The following is an 18,409-nucleotide window of genomic DNA, read 5'->3' on the forward strand; positions in this document are numbered from 1 at the left end:
GGTTTGTTGCTAACCTTGAGTAGGATCCTATTAAATTTTACTATGAGGCCAACCAATCTATGTTGTTTTTCTCTTATTGTAGAAAAATCATTTGGGATCATTTCCTATTTCAGAACTATATTAGGTGTCAGTAATGTAATAAAGAAAACACATGGTAGATTTCTCTTAAAGTGTATTATAAATGCACAGAAAGAAGTTTCAGGGTTCTTTGAACACATATTGGTCACAATTCTGTTATTTCACAAGCGTTCCTTTTAATGAATTTCATTCTTAGTACCCCTTTAAAAACTTTCTATCACATATGTATGATAGCTTTTGGATTCTACCTCAAAGTCACTTAAAGGACGTTCTTTTCCTATTATTACTAAAGAAAAACTTTTGATCTCTGCAGTTTTCATATTCTGAAGTTGTACAATGGGCATTAAAGATTTGGCCCTATAGAAATTTCTATAGATACATTTTAAAAACATAATGTTGAGTTAGTTTGCTACTCTCTCTTTTTTTAAGTAACACCATCCTATCTTATTCTTTCCTTTAGTTGAAAGTTGTTCTGGCCCCTTGTATAGAGACCTTGATTCTTTTGGATCGACTCTGCTACCTGAAAGAGCAGGTAAATTATGTTATTTTTAAATGCGTAACAAATATCTTTATTAAATTCAGTCATTTGGATCCACTGACATGTAGGATACATTTCTTTTACATAAAACTTAAGATTAAAACATAAGATAATTTTTCTCATTATATTTTCAAAGTTTAAATATTCATTCCATCTCTTTTAAAACATAAACATGTGCGTAGCAGATGTTTTCAGCAAAAGCTTACATTCTTTTAATTGTATGGTAATTACTATACAGTAGGCAGTGAACACAAACGATCATATATGCTGTATTGTATAGCTAAGAGTAATAAAGACTAGACATAAAAGATATCATATATATGTTACATTTTGTAAGAATTTGCCTTTTATTTCACTTTTGAATTTTGGGACATATGTACTCTGCAGTCAGATACGTCTTTCTGATCAATGAAGACTGTTTCTGGTTTGTGTTAGTTTTTTTTTCTTTCCAATCTTATTTATCTATATTGAATGACTAAAAATATTGTTCTTTTGGTTATCTTCAGGGAAAATGTTTTTTGCACATTTTTCTCAGCTTTGATCAAAATAAAGTTTTGTGGACTGTTTAAATTAAACCCATTTGTGGATTTAGGCTTTGTTTTCACTATATAAACCCTTTATTTTAACAATTTTCTTTTATCATATGGGGAGCTCTGCTTTCTTCTTTGCAACAGGCTACTTGGAACAAATGGATTTTAATAAATGTTTGCTTTTGTTCTCATTTGTATTTACATGAAGAAAAGCAATTTTTAAATATTTAGAAAATGATGTATTTTCCTAAGCTACTAACTCAAAAAGCACTGTGAAGCTTTGGTTCCAAAGCTGGTAGGTGATAGAATCAGTTCTGTTTTACTAGGTACTCATCATTTCCCTTTCAGAACAATTTTTATTGACCTACATATAATAGGTAGTGAAAATGGCATGCACAAAGATTAATAGACTGGTAATGATGACAGAAATCATATAAATATTAATTTGTTAGTATTTTAAATAATATCTTATAAAATTAATACATATTTATTTTGGAATGTAAAATGAAGAATATACAAAGGAAAATTAAAAGTAACAATGCCACCTTTCTGCACTAACTATTAAAATTTTGGTTGGTTTTCTGGTGGTTCTCTCTAGTATGTATTTTATACTGTATTTAAAATGAGAATCAGATTATGAATGTTGTTTGCATCTCACTTGTTTCATTTATTTAATTTAGAATTTTTCCATCTCATTAAATCTACTATAGAAGTTGAATAATGTTTCATCATATAATAATTTTAGTAGTAGCAATTGTTATTGGCAAATTTCAGTTTTTCACAGTCACAGCAAAGGGTAACCTTGTAGTTCATTATGTACATCTTTAATTATTTTCTCAGCATAAATTCCTAAAGGTGAAATTGTAAATATTAATTTTATTCAACAAGGAATAGTTTTCTATAGCTTGGTGTTTTATATGTAGTTTTTAATATTACAGTATATCACCTAACTTATCTCTCGTTTTGATCTTCAGCAAATGGTTTTATGTCTAAATTGCTTGTCATTTTGCAGGAAGATATTGCATGGTGTGCCCTCGTGAAGCTGTTTGACCCTGTGACATCTCCCAGGTGTTACGCTGTCATTGCTCTGAGGCGCAGCAATGATTCCAATTGCAGCAGGTATTAGACGTCTCCGTTTATGGAACTTACTCCTAAGTTTACTTTTCTACATGTTTATGTCATGCTGTATAAATATTTTTAAAACACTGCCTTCCTTGTATTTGAAATAAACAATAAAATAATAGTTAACAACAGAATACCATAATCCATTTTCTCATTGTCAAAGGATACATTTAATAAAATAACACATAAAGATATTGTGAAAGGACTGATCTACATTCCTGATGTAATACATCAATAAGTCATTGTATTCTGAGCCTTATTTTCTTTTTTTACTTGTTTGTTTTTGGGTGTATGTGTGTTTTAATATGCTTTTATTGATTTTTTTAGAGAGAGTAGAAGGGGGAGAGAGAGAAACATTGATGTGAGAGAGAAACATCGATCGGCTGTCCCCTGCATGCTTACTACTGGGGATCGAGCCCGCAACTTGGGCATGTGCCCTGACCAAGAGTCAAACCAGGACCTCTCAGTCCATGGACGATGCTCAATCCATTGAGCCACACTGGCCAGGCTTGTGTTTATTTTTGTAAGCTTCACTCGAGGATACTATATATTGACTTTAGAAAGAGAGGAAGAGGGAGAGAGAGAAATATTGATGTGAGAGAGAAACATCAATCGGTTGCCTCCCACATGGGCCCTGACCTGGGGTTGAAACCTGCAACCTAGGTATGTGCGGGAATGAACCCGAAACCTTTTTGGTGTACGGGACAACACTCCAACCAAGTCACCCAGCCGGGCCGAGCCTTGTTTTCTGTTCAGCACTTGAGACCCTTGGTATTTGCTACATATCACATTTTGCCTTATATTGATTTTAAAATAGAGGAAAGGTATAGGTATAGTAAAATCAGTTGTACTGAAGGTCATTTGCATTTTTCTCTGCATTTTAGAAAGATTTCCATGTTATCAGGAGGTAAAAATCCACATTTAAAGGAAAGAACTACCCAGGAACCAGGCTAAAAAGTGCCTAATATAAAGCATATTTTGCACTGTGTTTTAACCTGTGTTGCTGGAAGAAATATTCTATGCCCTTAAAGGAATATGCATCATATACTGAGATATTTACTTTAAGAATTCTTGAGGTTGATTATCTTCAAATAAAGGGATGGGTTGGCACTTAATGAAATTACTTTGTGCTCGGTAAAAAGCCAGTGAGTAAAGCAAGAATGAATGAGAGAAGGCCAGCTTGCTGCCTAGTGTGGTACAGGCTCCTTTTATTAGAAGAAAACTGGAGGTTTCTAATATAGTCAGGAGAGATGAACAGCTGGAAAAAGTCTTGCTGCTCAGCTAGAGACTGTATAAAATTCTCCTAAGCAGAAAAATAAGTGCTTTCTTAAATTTTGGACTCTATCCACAGATAAGAAGAATACTTTTTTTGCTTTGAGTTTTGATGTTAATCTTGAGTTGAAGCCAATATATATGTGAAGGATCAGGTACTTTGTATCCCTACTACAATATTGGTGAAATTAGCCATTTTTTAAGCTTTTTATTCTGGGAAATTTCAAACATCTAGAAATGGAGTGTAGAGTATAATGAATCCCCATGCACTTATCACCAACTTCAACAATTATCAACATTTGCCAATCTTATTTCATCTTATTTCCTCTGCACCCGTGAACGTGCACACAACACTCACCACCACAACTCCCCCAAGAGGATTTTAAAGCAAATCTCAGGCAGTTTATGTTACATAAATACTTCAGTATATATTTTTAACTTGAGGAGTTTCTTATCATATTTATTTTGTGAACATTTATTGAATGCCTGTCATATATCAGAGATTACGGTAGGCACTGGCAGGATGGTGACAGAAGATATGTCTGTCCTCAGAGAGCTCACAGAGCAGTGAGGAACACAGTAAAATTACTACTTACAGTGTTAGGGGCTCAGGGCTGAGTCAGAGCACTGAATTCTTCAGGGATTCTTCAAATTGGTGGACTTAGGGGAAGAATGATTTAGTTATATTAGTACCATGGTTTAGATTCATGTGAATTAAATGGTTTTGTGGCTTTAGGTAAGTCACTTTATTCAGTGTACCTCAGTTTTCTCATGTCTGAAAGGCACATAATAGTAGAACCTAGATTAATAAGGTTGTTATGAGGATTAAAATAATAACAAATGTTATTGAACTACCCTAAAATATTGTTAGACAGTTGGTTAATAAAACAAAACTAGAGCTTATCAGAACTTCCTGCAATAACAGAAGACTCTGCCTGGACAGTCTTGATGGTTTCTGAAGGGGCAAGTCAGGGGAGAAAATTCACGGAACGTGGGATTCTGGGCTTGAATGGTGTAGGTGGAGAGCAGACTTGAAAAAGTTAATGACATAATAGTTTTATGATTTGTATCTATAGCAAGGCCAAGTCTTGAAGCCAGTCTTGATAAGTAAACTGTTGCTTGATAAGTAAATTCTTTGCCAAGGTGAGCAGATTGTTTGTCTGAGATAAATTAATATATGGGAATTTCCTGAAGCAAACAATGAAGTTATTTATTGGTCTACAGTTTTATCTTTTCTGGACAAAGCTTTCCTGTAACAAACAAATGAATCATGTTGTCACACGTGGTCTCAGTTCTTAGACCCCATTGCTCTCATATTGATGTAGAAGGTTGCTGTTCTCAATGTAAAAGCACTTAATTTCAGACACATAGTGCATACTATGAAAGCAATAGCTGTATTTGTGAAATGTCCTAGAGGGATAGAAATGGAAACCTAACCATATTTATAACATTGACACTGTAGAAAAAACATGTTCTAAGTTCTAGTCAAACAATTTACAAATGGATTTTAGTTATCCCCATTTAAAATCTAGGGAATTGTCCACATTCAGAAGTAGATTTGATTATTAGATGAGAAGCATTGCCTTATGTATAGTATTTATTTAAGTTTCACAGTAATTTTACTTGCTGAAATAGTCTGTTAAGATTAATGTTTATTTCTAGGGTAATTTCTAATTTGGCGTATGTATTCTATATATAAAGGTATAAATGTAGAGACTTATACAAAAAGCTTTTCCACATTACATGCATTTGAAAATTGTTCTTTGATTTGTGGTTTTAGCCACTGTGCATAATAATTATTATTACTCACATTTATTAATATTATTACACCCTTTCAACATGCATAGTTATTCTAGAGTCTTTGTCCTTTCCTAGATGGCTGTGAGCTAAATTGATTATTTTTTGTTTTGTTTTTCCCCCTAGCTTTCTGCTGTGCTTCCACATTCTTTAAAGTTTTTTTTTCAGAATACATCTAAATATTTGTTTAAATCTCAACTTTAGTTCATTGTTCCAAAGCCAACACTGTTGTCTTTAATTCTTTATAAATGTATACAATCCAGAGATGTACTATTAAAATAGAAGCAGGTGGCTCTGGTCGGTTTAGCTCAGCAGTTGGAGCATCTGCCTGCGGTCCAGAGAGACCCGCGTTCAGTTTCTGCTAAGGCCACGTACCTCGGTTGCAGTTTGTCCCCGGCCCTGGTTGGGTCGTGCGTGCGGGAGGTAGCCACTCGATGTGTCCCTTTCATGTCAATGTTTCTCTCTCTCTCTCCTCCTCTCTCTTCCTCCCACTCTATCTGAACAAAAAAATGGAAAAATATCCTCGGGTGAGGATAAAAAAATAAATAAAATAATAATAATAATAAATAAAATAGAAACAGGTGGACAGGCTTCAGATCCTCACACTTGGTGACCCTGACTTAATATTGAGAAGGCCTAGAACTGATAGAAATTATCAAGAAATACAGATGAGGCTTCTAAAAAATGTCTGTGTATTCCACAGAAAGATTCTGTAACTGTGGTGGATTGCACCTCCCAACAATTATCAGGCACATTTCTAAACTCAGCACCCAAAATAGTTCCTGCAGCATAAAATGTTCATGATGAGTATTTCTTAATGAATGTATCAGTTCTACCTTAAATCATTTATGAAAATGTCCTATTGAGCAGTATCTGACACATTTCTGTCTTCATATACTATAATTCATTGATTTTTTGCTTAGGCACTATCTTAAGCACTTTACTTCTATTAACTCATTTACTCCTCAGAACAACTCATGAAGTAGTTATATTATCCCCATTTTATAGATTGGGAAATAGGCAAAAGTAAACATTAATCTTCCCTGAAAACAGTAACATCATTTTTGGCCTCACATTTTTTCTACAGACAGCTTTGCAAATGCAGTGTCTGGCATACTAGAAAAAATAACCTGAAAATAGTGAAGTTGAGACATAAGAAATGGAGTTCCTGTGAAGGTGGTGGCATAGGTAAATGCAGTACTTGGACCCTCCTATAATCACATCAAAATTACAACTAAAGTACAGAACAATCATCATTCAAAATACCTGAAATCTAGCTGAACAGAAGTCCTATAACTAAGGATACAGAGGAGAAGCCACATTGAGACTGGTAGGTGGGGAGGAGATGCAGAACAGGCTGCTCCCATACCCACATGTGGCAGTTAAAAATTGGGAGGGATGGCCCCAGCTGGGTGGCTCAGTCGATTGGAGTGTCGTCCCATACACCAAAAATGAGAAAGGTCGCGAGTTTGATTCCCAGTCAGGAGGCAACTGATCCATCTCTCTCTCTCCCTTTCTCAAATCAATAAATCTCCTTTCCTCTCTCCCTAAAATCAATAAAAACATATTCTTGGGTGAGCATTAAAACAAATTTTAGAGGTCCCCTCTAAGGAGCAACTGGTCCTGGCCCCACATCAGAACCCCCAGCTCAATGTTCTAGTGCCAGGAAGAGAAATCCCCGTAACTTCTGACTATAAGAACCAGCAGAGATTGTGGCTGAGTGAGATGATGGGTTCCTAGAGTCCAAGGTGTTCCTCTTACAGAGCCTGAACGTGGACTTACCCAAACTTACTGTTCTGAGCTCCAGCACTGGGGCAGCAGATCAGAAGGCACCATGGACATATGGGAAAGAACTGAATTGTCTGGCTTCAGGGTAAGGGCTGAAGGGGCAGCTTTCTCTCAGAAGTGCTGGCAGAGGTCATTGCTCCTTTGCTGAGCCCGCCCCTCACAGATCCAGTAGGCCGTTGCCAATCATATGTCTATCAACCTGGATAACACTGTTAGCCCTGCCTTGTTGATTCCCTGTGACCCCACCCCACCCAGTTTGTGGAACCACCCAAGCTGTTTTCATGGCTTATTCATATAAATGGCCTCTTTTGGCTCATGCTGCAGACTTTCCTAAAATCTCTCAAACAAGCAGCATCTAACCTCTGAGAAACCCCTACCTCTTGCTAAGTGTCCCTACACCTGATACTAGTGGCACCCAGCCTCGGTTTTCAGCTAAGCCTCTATGAGCACAAATAGCAGCCATCTATAGATCACTCTGCAGCTCATGCTGGGTGGCCCTGGGCAGGGCATAGGTAAGGGATGACCTTGCACCTCCCAGGAGGCCCAGAGCCAGTGCACCAGGTGGACAGCTTCTGACCACACCAGATTACAACCTTACCACCTCCAGGAGTGACACACTGAAGGGCAGACTCAGGGCACCAAAGCCCCCACTGAATTAAGTCCTGCTCCATGGGGTCCTCCACTGTAGTCCCAGCTGGTCCTTGCAGCTGATTGGACTGGAATCAATTTTTCCCAGTGACATGCCAACAGCAATCAAGCTCAACTACAACAGAACAGTGTACACAGCCCACATGGGGTGCATCTGGAGTGCCTAACTTGTGTGCCAAAGGTTAAAGAGAAAGAATCTTAAAAGCTACAGGAGAAAAGCAGTTTACCTACAAGGGAGGTCACATAAGACTCTCAGCTGATTTCTCAACAGAAACTTTGCAGGCCAGAAGAGATTGGCAAGAAATATTCAAAGTGATGAAAAGCAAGGACCTACAACCAAGATTACCCAGCAAAGCTATAATTTAGAATTGAAGGACAGATAAAGAGCTTCCCAGACAAGAAAAAGCTAAAGGAGTTCACCACCAAACCAGTATTATAAGAAATGTTAAAGGGTCTTCTTTAAGAAGAAGGAGAAGAAAAGATAATATGAATAATAAGATAGCAATAAACACGTATCTATCAATTACTTTAAATGCAAATGGATAGCATTTAGAGGATTAAGTCTTCTTGGCCACAGTTTCCTACGATCTGTTAATGAGTCTCTTTTACCAGTAAACTAGATGAAATGCTGCCAGGCTGAGAAGTTGGGGGTTAAAACCACAAGCCAGCTCCACAGCACAGAGTGGCAGGACAGGGAAAGCAGCCCACATAACACCTGGCTGAGATCACCGTAGCTGAGGCTATGTCAGGCAAGAAGAGGTGCAGGGGAAAATGGCACCTCCCTGAAAGCCAGAGCACTGAATCAGCTACAGCCACTCAACTTGGGCCCTGGCAGAGGGAGGGCAGATGGGTCTGGAACTGTGTGGGAAGAGAGTCAGGGGTTCTTGGCATAGGGGAGAGAACCGAGTAGAAGGACACTGGGAGTTTTATGCTTAATCACTTCCTCATAGGACAGTAGCCATCTTACTGAAAGGGCCCCTTCTTAGACCCCTGGGGAGAAGCAATGGCCCCTCCCTCAGGAATTTAACACCACCTGGTTGGAGAAATGCAAATTGAGGCTCATTAACAGCTAGAGAATACCAGCAAGCAAGGGGGTGAGGGGGGGGGGATAGCCTCCAAAAGATTTGAAATTTGGACCAACTCTCAGTGCTGGTGGTCCTGTCAGTGTTGGGGGTCCTGGCTCTAAGGACCAAGCAGTGAAGACTGAGGCCTGAGTTTCTATGCTGAGCCTCTTCCCCATGGCTTCAGTGGCCATATCTGTCAAGTACCCCTCTGTTTTAGCCCGGGTAGAAGCAACTCCCCCTCCTATGGAAATTCAGCACCACCCTGTGGTTCTGGGAACTGAGCTGTGAAGGCAGAGGCCAACCATCCACCCCTTAGAAACCATTTTCTTATCAAAGCAACTTTAAGCCAGGGGAAAGCAATTGCCCCACCCACTGGAATTCCTTTTACCCTGTCCACCTGAGATTTTTTTTTTTTTTCAGCTAAGGACTACAACCCGAGGTTCATCAAGTAACTGAGACTAATAGCCTGCAGACAAAAGCTAGAGGATAACTGAACCTTTGCTGAGCCTGCAAATCTACCCAGGAAAGTAAGACTTGACAGTGGTGTTTAACATGGGTCCTCTCACACAAACCCAGTAGAGGAAGCCACAAACAGTAGAACACCAACACCCACATGGAAAATTTGGCAGGCTCCAAAATCCACTGAGACAGCCAAAATGGTGAAACAAATAAATCCAAAGTGAAAGAACAAGGGAATTCTACAGAAGAAAGGATAAATGAAATGGACTTAAGCGAGTTATCAGAGGTAGAGTTCAGAGTAATGATTATGAGGAAACTCAACAGCATGAGTAAAGAGCTCAAAAACATGAGTAAATATATAGAAACAATGAAAGTCAATTAATTGAAAATGAAAAACCACCAAGCAGAAATAAAGAATGATATAGCAGAAATAAAGAGCACATTTGAAGGAATAGAGTAGAGGAAGCCAAGGATTGGATCAGTGAAGACAGGGTAGAAAAAAAATTACAAAATCAAAGAACCAAAAGAAAAAAAAAACACAACAGTTTAAAAGCAGGAAGACAGCTTAAGAGAACTGTGGGACAATATGAAATGCAACAATATCCACATCATAGGAGTTCCAGAAGAAGAAAATGAGCAAGGGATAGAGAATATATTTGAAGAAATGGTAACAGAAAACTTCCCTAACTTGGTGAAGGAAAAAGGCACACAATTTCAAGAAGCACAGAGAGCCCCAAGTAAGAAGAACTCAAACAGGCCCACACCAAGACACATAATGATTAAAATATCAAAAATTAAAGACAAAGAGCGTATTCTAAAAGCAGCAAGAGATAAGCAACAGGTTACCTACAAAGGAACCCCCAGAAGGCTATCAACTGACTTCTCAACAGAAACACTACAGGCCAGAAGGGAATGTAATGAAATAATCAAGGTAATGAAAAACAAGGGTATCCAAGGGTACTCTATCCAGCAAGGCTGTCATTCACAATAGAGGGTGAAATAAAGAGCTTCCCAGACAGAAAAAAGGCTAAGGGAATATATTAGCACCAAACCAGCACTGCAAGAAATGTTAAAAGGACTGCTGTAATAAGCAGAAGAAATGGAGAGAGAAACATGGCTTAATAAATAAAAATGAAATCAAATAAGTACATATCAACAATAACCCTAAATGTAAGTGGATTAACTGATTTGATCAAAAGACAGAGTAGCTGAATGGATAAGAAAGCATGACTCATATATATGTTGTTTAAAGGAGACCTACCTCATATTTAACCTGGCAGGCGAGATACCGTGATCACAAAGGTGGTTTTCTCAGGATGAGGCTTATTCATTTCACTCCGGATGTGCTGAACCCTTGATTTCCCCAAATGTGGGAAACTCGACTGCATATAAAAAAAAAAAAAAATGAAATAAATAAAAGAGACCCACCTTACAACAAAAGACTCACACAGGTTGAAATGAAGGAATGGAAAAAAAATTTTTTTATAAGCAAATAAAAATGAAACAAAAAGTTGGGATAGCAATACTCATATCTGATCAAATAGATTTTAAAATGAAGGCCATAACTAGAGACAAAGAAAACCACTACATAATATTGAAAAGATCTATCCAACAGGAGGATAAAATGTTTGTAAACATATATGCACCCAATATAGGAGCACCAATATATTAAAGAACTGGAGGACTTCAAAGGAGAATTAGACAGCAATACAATCATAGCGGGGACTTCAACACCCCATTGACATCACTGGATAGATATTCTAGACAAAAAATTTACAAGAAAACAGAGACTCTAAATGATGCCCTAGAGCAAATGAATTTAATAGATATTTACAGAGAATTACACCCCAAAACAGCAGAATACACATTCTTCTCATGCACATGGGACATTCTCAAAGGTAGACCACCTGTTAGGACACAAACTAAGTCTCTACAAGTTCAAAAAGATTGAAGTCATAGCAAGCATCTTCTCAGATCACAATGGCATGAAACTAGAAATTAATTACAATAAAAACATTCAGAAACATTAAACACATGAAAGCTAAATAGCATGATATTAAACAATGAAGGGGTTACCAAGGAGATCAAAGAAGAAATAAAAAAACTTCCTGGAAACCAATGAAAATGAACACACAACAAAACAAAATTTATGGAATACAGTGAAAGCAGTTCTGAGAGAAAAGTCCATAGCATTACAGGCCTACCTTGAGAAACAAGAAAAATTTCTAATAGACTATCTAACACTACAACTTAAAGAACTAGAAAGTAAACAAAAAGAAAAACCCAGAGCTGCCTGGCTGGTGTCATTCAGTGGTTGAGCATTGACCCATGCACCGAGAGGTTGCTGATATGATTCCCAGTCAGGGTACATGCCCAGGTTGCGGGCCAAATCCCCAGTGGGGTGCATACAGGAGGTGGCCAATTGATGTTCTCTCATTGATGTTTTTCTCTCTCTCCCCCTCTCCCTTCCTCTCTCTCTAAAATCAACAGAGAAAAAAAATTTAAAATAAAAAAGAAAGAAAGAAAAACCCAGAGCAAGTAGAGGAAAAGACATAGTAAAGGTCAGAGTGGAAATAAATGACATAGAGAGTAAAAAAAAATTCAAAAAATCAATGAAACAAAGAGCTGGTTCTTTGAAAATATAAATAAGATTGATGAACCTTTAGCCAGACTCACCAATAAAAGGGAGAGGACCTAAATAAACAAAATCAGAAATGAAAGAAGTAACAACTGACAGGGCAGAAATACAAAACATTGTTAGAAAATACTATGAATAAGTATACACCAACAAATTTGACAACCTAGGTGAAATGGACAAATTTCTAGAATCCCAGTCTCCCAAAACTGAACACAGGAAGAGTCAGAAAATTTAAATAGTCCAGTAACAACTAAGGAAATTAAACCTGTAATCAGTAAACTCCCAGCAAACAAAAGCCTGGGTCTGGATGACTTCACAGGGGAGTTTTACCAAACATTCAAAGAACTAACACTGAGCCCTGGCCAGTTTGGCTCAGCGGTTAGAGCATTGGCCTGCCGTCCACAGAGACCCGGGTTCAGTTCCCGCTGAGGGCGCGTACCTCAGTTGCAGTTTGTCCCCAGTGCCAGTTGGAGTTGTGTGGGTGGCGGCCAGTAGACGTGTCTCTCTCACATTGATGTTTCTCTCTCTCTCTTCTTCCCTCTCTCCCTCTCTCTTTGTCTGGAGATGAATGCAAAAATGTCCTCGGGTGAGGATAAAAAAAAAAGAAAAATTTCAAAGAACTAACACCAACTCTCCTCAAACTATTTCAAAAAATTCAAGAGAAAGGAAGATGTCCAAGCTCTTTTTATGAGGTCCACATTATTCTAATTCCAAAACCAGATAAAGACACAACAAAGAAAAAAAAAAAAAAAAAAACTATAGGCCAATATCCCTGATGAACATAGATGCCAAAACCCTCAACCAAACATTAGTAAATGAGATCCAGCAATATATTAAAAAAGGTATTCACCATGACCAAGTGGGATCCATCCCAGGGGTTGCAAGAAGAGTACAATATTGCAATTCAATAAATGTGATACACCACATAAACAAAATGAAAGATAAAAGCCATATGATCATATCAATAGATGCTGAAAAAGCATTTGACAAAATCCAGCACCCACTCTGATAAAAATGCTCAGTTAACTGAGAATAGAGGGATCATATCTCAACATAATAAAGGACATATATGAAACACCTACAGTCAACATCATACTCAATGGGAAAAAACTAAAAGCATTTCTTTTAAAAGCAGGAACAAGACAGGGATGCCCACTTTTACCACTCTTATTTAACATAGTACTGGAAGTCTTAGCCACAGCAATTAGACAAGAAGAAAAACTGAAAAGGATCTAAATTGGAGGTGAAACTCTCATTATTTGTAGATGAGATGACATTGTACATAGAAAACCCTAAAGACTCCATCAAAAATCTACTAGACTTAATACATGAATTTGGCAAAATAGCAGGATACAAAATCAGCATCCATAAATTGATGCCATTCTTTTACACCAAAAATGAACACTGAAAAAGAGAAACTAAAAAACAAAAACAAATACAGAAAACATTTACCATTGCAACAAGAAAAATTAAAGACCTAAGAATATACTTAACCAAGAAGGTTAAAGACCTGTTCTCAAAAAACTGCTGGACATTGAAAAAAAGAAATAAGGAAGATATAAAAAAGTGGAAACATACCATGTTCATGGATTAGGAAAATCAACATTATTAAAATGTCCATACTACCCATAGCAATCTAAGATTCTATGTAATTCCTACTAAAGTACCAATGACATATTTCACAGACCTAGAACAGATACTCCAAAAGTTTATATGGAACCACAGAAGACCTTGAATAGCCACATCAATCTTGAAAAAGAACAAATTGGGAGGGATCACAATACCGGATATCAGGTTATACTACAAAGTCATTGTAATCAAAATAGCCTGGTACTGGCACAAGAACAGGCATATAGATCAATGGAGCAGAACAGAGAACCCAGATATCGACACAAGACAGTATGCACAATTAATATTCAAAAAAAGGAGGCAAGAATATACAATAAAGAAAAGATAGTCTCTTCAATAAATGGATGTTGGGAAAATTGGACATCTACAAGCAAAAAAATGAAACTAGACCACCAAGTTACACCATATACAAGAATAAACTCAAAATGGATAAAAGACATAAATGTAACCCATGAAACCATAAAAATCCTAGAAGAAAATGTGGGCAGAAAATCTCAGACATCATATGTAGTGGAATTTTCACTGATACATCACCTGGGGCAAGAGAAACAAAGGAAAAATTAATAAATGTGTCTACATCAAACTTAAATGCTTCTGCACGGCAATAGAAACCAGCATCAAAATGAAAAGGGAACCCATTCTCTGGGAGCATATATTTGCCAACGATACATTGCATAAGGGGTTCATTTTCTTATAACTCAACAACAAGAAGACAAACAATCCAATTAAAAATTGGGCAGAGAACCTGAATAGAAACTTCTCCAAATAGGACATACATATGGCCAAGACACATGAAAAAATGCTCAACATCTCTAATCATCAGAGAGATGCAAATTAAAACGACTATGAGGTATCACCTCATACCTGCCAGAATGGCTGTCATCAACAAATCATCAAACAACCAGTGTTGGCAAGGATGTGGAGAAAATGGGACACTGCTGGTGGGAATGCAGACTGATGCAGCCCCTATGGAAAACAATATGGTGTTGCCTCAAAAATTAAAAATTGATCTGCGCCCTGGCCGGTTTGGCTCAGCAGTTAGAGCGTTGGCCTGTGGTCCGGAGAGACCCGGATTCGGTTCCCGCTAAGGGCGCATACTTCGGTTGCAGTTTGTCCCCGGCCCTGGTTGGTCATGCGGGTGGCAGCCACTCGATGTGTCCCTTTCACGTTGATGTTTCTCTCTCCCTCTCTCTCCCTCCCACTCTATCTGTACAAAAATTGGAAAAATGTCCTCGGGTGAGGATAAAAAAAAAAAAAAAATTGATCTGCTATTTGACCCAGTGATCCCACTTCTAGGAATATATCCTAAGAAACCCAAAACACGAATTAGGAAGAATATATGCACCCCTATATTCATAACAGCACTATTTACAATAGCTAAGATCTGGAAAAAGCCCAAGGGACCATCAGTAGATGAGTGGTTAAAAAAGCTGTGGTACATATACACAATGGAGTACTATGCAGCTGTAAGAAAGATAGATCTCTTACCCTTTGAGATGACATGGAGGGACATGGAGAGTATTCTGTTGAGTGAAAATAAGCCAGTCAGAGAAAGACAAGTATGATGTCATCTCATTTATGAAACATAAAGGAACAAAATAAGCTGTCAAGCAAAATAGGTCCAGAGTCATGGAAGTAGGGAACAGACTAACAAACCTCAGAGGGATGGGGTTGGGAGGAGTGGGAAGAGATAAACTAAAAAACTTATATGCATATATGCACAACCAATGGACACAGACAATAGGTTGGGGAAAGCAGGAGGGGGTGGGCATGGGGAGGAAGGGGGCATTCGGGAAAAAGGGGAGGCACATATACCCTGTTCTTTAAAAAGATAGAAATTTGGGCTTCTGTTTCCTACCTTTCTAAGATAACATTTCTATTTTGGCCCCAGCAAACAACTATCCTATTCTTATGCATTTGCATCTTGTGGAAAGGTTAGAATCTAAAAGTTAAGACATAAATTAATGTGTGTCTGATGTAATTCCACTAGGCTATGAGGACCTTCAGAAGCTCTGTAAAATTGCTTTAATTACTTAACTAAATAAAGATCCATGAGATTTAGCTTGAATTTTCATAATAAAAGAAAGGTAAGGAGATCTTGATTGAATTTACCATTGTTTCATTACACTGAAAGGTAGGAGCTGTACTTTTAATGACAGCAATTTTAATGAAACTCTTTCTTCTCTAAGCATCTGCAACAATTTAGTAGAATAAAAACACATTAGCAGTAATCTCATTAGCAAAAGTGTATATTAAAACTGTGCTAGAGATCTATAATAGGAAGCATATTTTTTTGTAAAAAATTCAAATGTGTTTATTTTTAAGATAAACAACATTATTTGCTATTAGTAAGAGAAAAGTTATCCAAGAAAGCCATTTACCTTACAGAAGCTTTTATTTCTGGCATTGTAAATGTTGACCCTCATAACTTTTCAATACCATTCTTCAGTATAGTTAGACCTGCTATTAAAGGATGGCTTTCTTTTTTAACTTTAATTTCAAAAGAAATCTGAAGATAATTACTAAAAATAAACCTAAAGATAACTGCTAAGTATTAAATACCAAATTAGAGAGGTTTTATGAAGATATTTATTTATAAGTTAAATTTGAAAATTCCAAAGCAAATTTTCAAAAACAGCCAACCAAACAGACATCCACACAAATTGGTGGGCATACAGCAATGCCTAAGTTACCAGTGCCGATCTTCCTGGACACAAGAGTGATGAATAAAAATTGGAATATGTAATTTCAATAGGCAATAACACTTCTTTTGAAATAGAATACATGTTTCCTCTTCAAAGATTAGTTTCTTCCAGTCATAGAAATAATAAGGAAAGCAAAGATTAATCAGAATATGCCCTGCATTATTTCTTTTCCTCAAGTAAGGTGAGCTTGGAGTCTTATTACTCAAAAAACAAACAAAACAAAACAAAAAAGCAGTCCTTGGGTCACAGCATTAGCCTTACATGGGAGCTTGTAAAACTGAGTCTCACTGCCTACCCCAAACCTACTCATTCAGAATGGGTCTCTAAGGAGATTATCAAGTGCTTAACATTCGAAAACAGGCTAACGGTGGCTCTTCTGAGCAAGTGTTACACCCAAGAACACAGAAGGCCCTGCCACGCTCCACAGTGCCTGCTGCATTCCAAGGTTGGGGCGCATCCCAAGGGTACCCTAAATGGACCCACATCTCAGCTCTTGCTCAAGAGATCTGCATTCAGAATTGATCCCTCTCCCTCCAGTCACTGCCAAAGAATAAACACAGAGAAGACCAGAATTTCACAAATCCCCCCTTCCTTCAGCTGATATTCTTGTAACAGAGAACTTGTTAATAAATTTTGGGTTTGAATTATGGTTTTGGTTTTTGAGGGGGGGTTTGGGTAACTATTTCTCACAAACAACTATGTCTTTCAATTATAATGAAAAAGACAATTTGAAAGTAAAACTTTAGAATTTGAAAATGTTCTATATTGTCTGTATATCTACCATAAAACTGTAACTTCTAAAAAAACCTGTATAGCAATTAGGAACAACTAAGTCTGCAGAAGACCACATGCTGGGCTTTTCCTGTTTATCTCTAATTATAGTATCTTTTCACCCATGGGATATTTTCATGTTAATAAAAATAGCAAAACAGTTGTCATTGGGATTTACACAGAATTTTTTAAAAATATGTTTTTATTAATTTTTTTAGAGAGAAAGGAAGGGGGGAGAGAGAGAGAGAGAGAGAGAGAGAGAGAGAGAGAAACATCAATGTGAGAGAAACATCGATCTGCTGCCTCCTGCACATCCCTCACTGGGGATTTGACCACAACCTGGGCATATGCCATGACTGGGAATCAAACCAGTGACCTCTTGGTATATGGGACGATGCACAACCAACTAAATCACACTGGAATGGCAGAATTTGTACAGAATTTATTAAGGAAATCAAGATACAGTGAATCTATGAGGCAAACAAATTAGTTTCCTGGGCTAAAGCTCAAATTACCTTAACAAACAAGCTGTCATTTTTACAAATCCATGAAAAATAAACAAGGAATGTGGCTGTTGAATAATGTGGTCATGTCATTTAAAACTCCTTACTTTTTCTCTTTTAAAAATGAAGAAAATATACTTAACGTATTCATATTCCCACCATCAGGTAGTTCTTTTCATTTTGTCCAAACGCATGCATTGTTTATATTTGCCTTAGCAGTCAACAAATTTTACATTCTGCCTCTTTCACTTAACATTATATAAGAACTATTTTTTTCATGATTCTACGCTGCCTTTATTTTGAATGACTTTAAAAGAATCCATTCTAAGGAGATATACTCTTACCCATTATTTTATTGCTTGGCCTCTCAGTTGTTTGTAACCTCCTGCTGTTTATTGTACCTAAGACTGCTGTGAATGCCTTTGAGCAGATGGCATTATTCTTTTCTTCCACTGTTTCCCCTGAAAGGCAGGAGTGGGAAACGCCCGGCCAGCGGGCAATATGAGGCACAAAATCATCTGGGCGGGCCCTGCCAACGCAACTGCAGGTGCGACTCAAAATTCAATAAATCTAGGAGCTCTTTCATAGCAACATAAATTTATATTAAATGAATCATAATAATAACATAAAGTTTGAGGGACAAACAAGAAACACCCATTACAGGATAGACAGGACACATGTGAGGCTCATCTGCCTGTATTACAGTGACTCAGAGGACAGTCAGTGCCAGGCAGGCTGGGAGTGTACATGTTTTGAAAGTGTAAACACACTATGGCAAAACTACAGCGATCCAGTGATGATGAGATGGGACGAGATGAGATTCGATGAGATGATTCCTCACAACATGATGACCGTCCCTCCAGTGAT

The 18,409-nt window shown here is 37.5% G+C and overlaps 1 protein-coding gene and 1 pseudogene across 1 annotated transcript in view; both read left to right on the plus strand.

The window, feature by feature from the left end:
• Positions 1-2,450, plus strand: part of LOC118624655 (methyltransferase-like protein 25) — an 80,825-nt gene extending 78,375 nt beyond the window's left edge. Inside the window, exons 11-12 of the mRNA XM_036253068.1 lie at positions 539-610; positions 2,159-2,450. Coding sequence (XP_036108961.1) covers positions 539-610; positions 2,159-2,272 — 186 coding nt within the window. The 3' untranslated portion in view covers positions 2,273-2,450. The remainder of the gene's footprint in view (positions 1-538; positions 611-2,158) is intronic.
• An 8,110-nt stretch (positions 2,451-10,560) lies between these two features.
• On the plus strand, positions 10,561-10,686 carry LOC118624915 (annotated as a pseudogene).
• The last annotated feature ends 7,723 nt before the right edge of the window (positions 10,687-18,409 follow it).

This window comes from Molossus molossus, unplaced genomic scaffold, assembly GCF_014108415.1.
Source record: "Molossus molossus isolate mMolMol1 unplaced genomic scaffold, mMolMol1.p scaffold_m16_p_10, whole genome shotgun sequence".
Classification (NCBI taxonomy): Eukaryota; Metazoa; Chordata; class Mammalia; order Chiroptera; family Molossidae; genus Molossus; species Molossus molossus.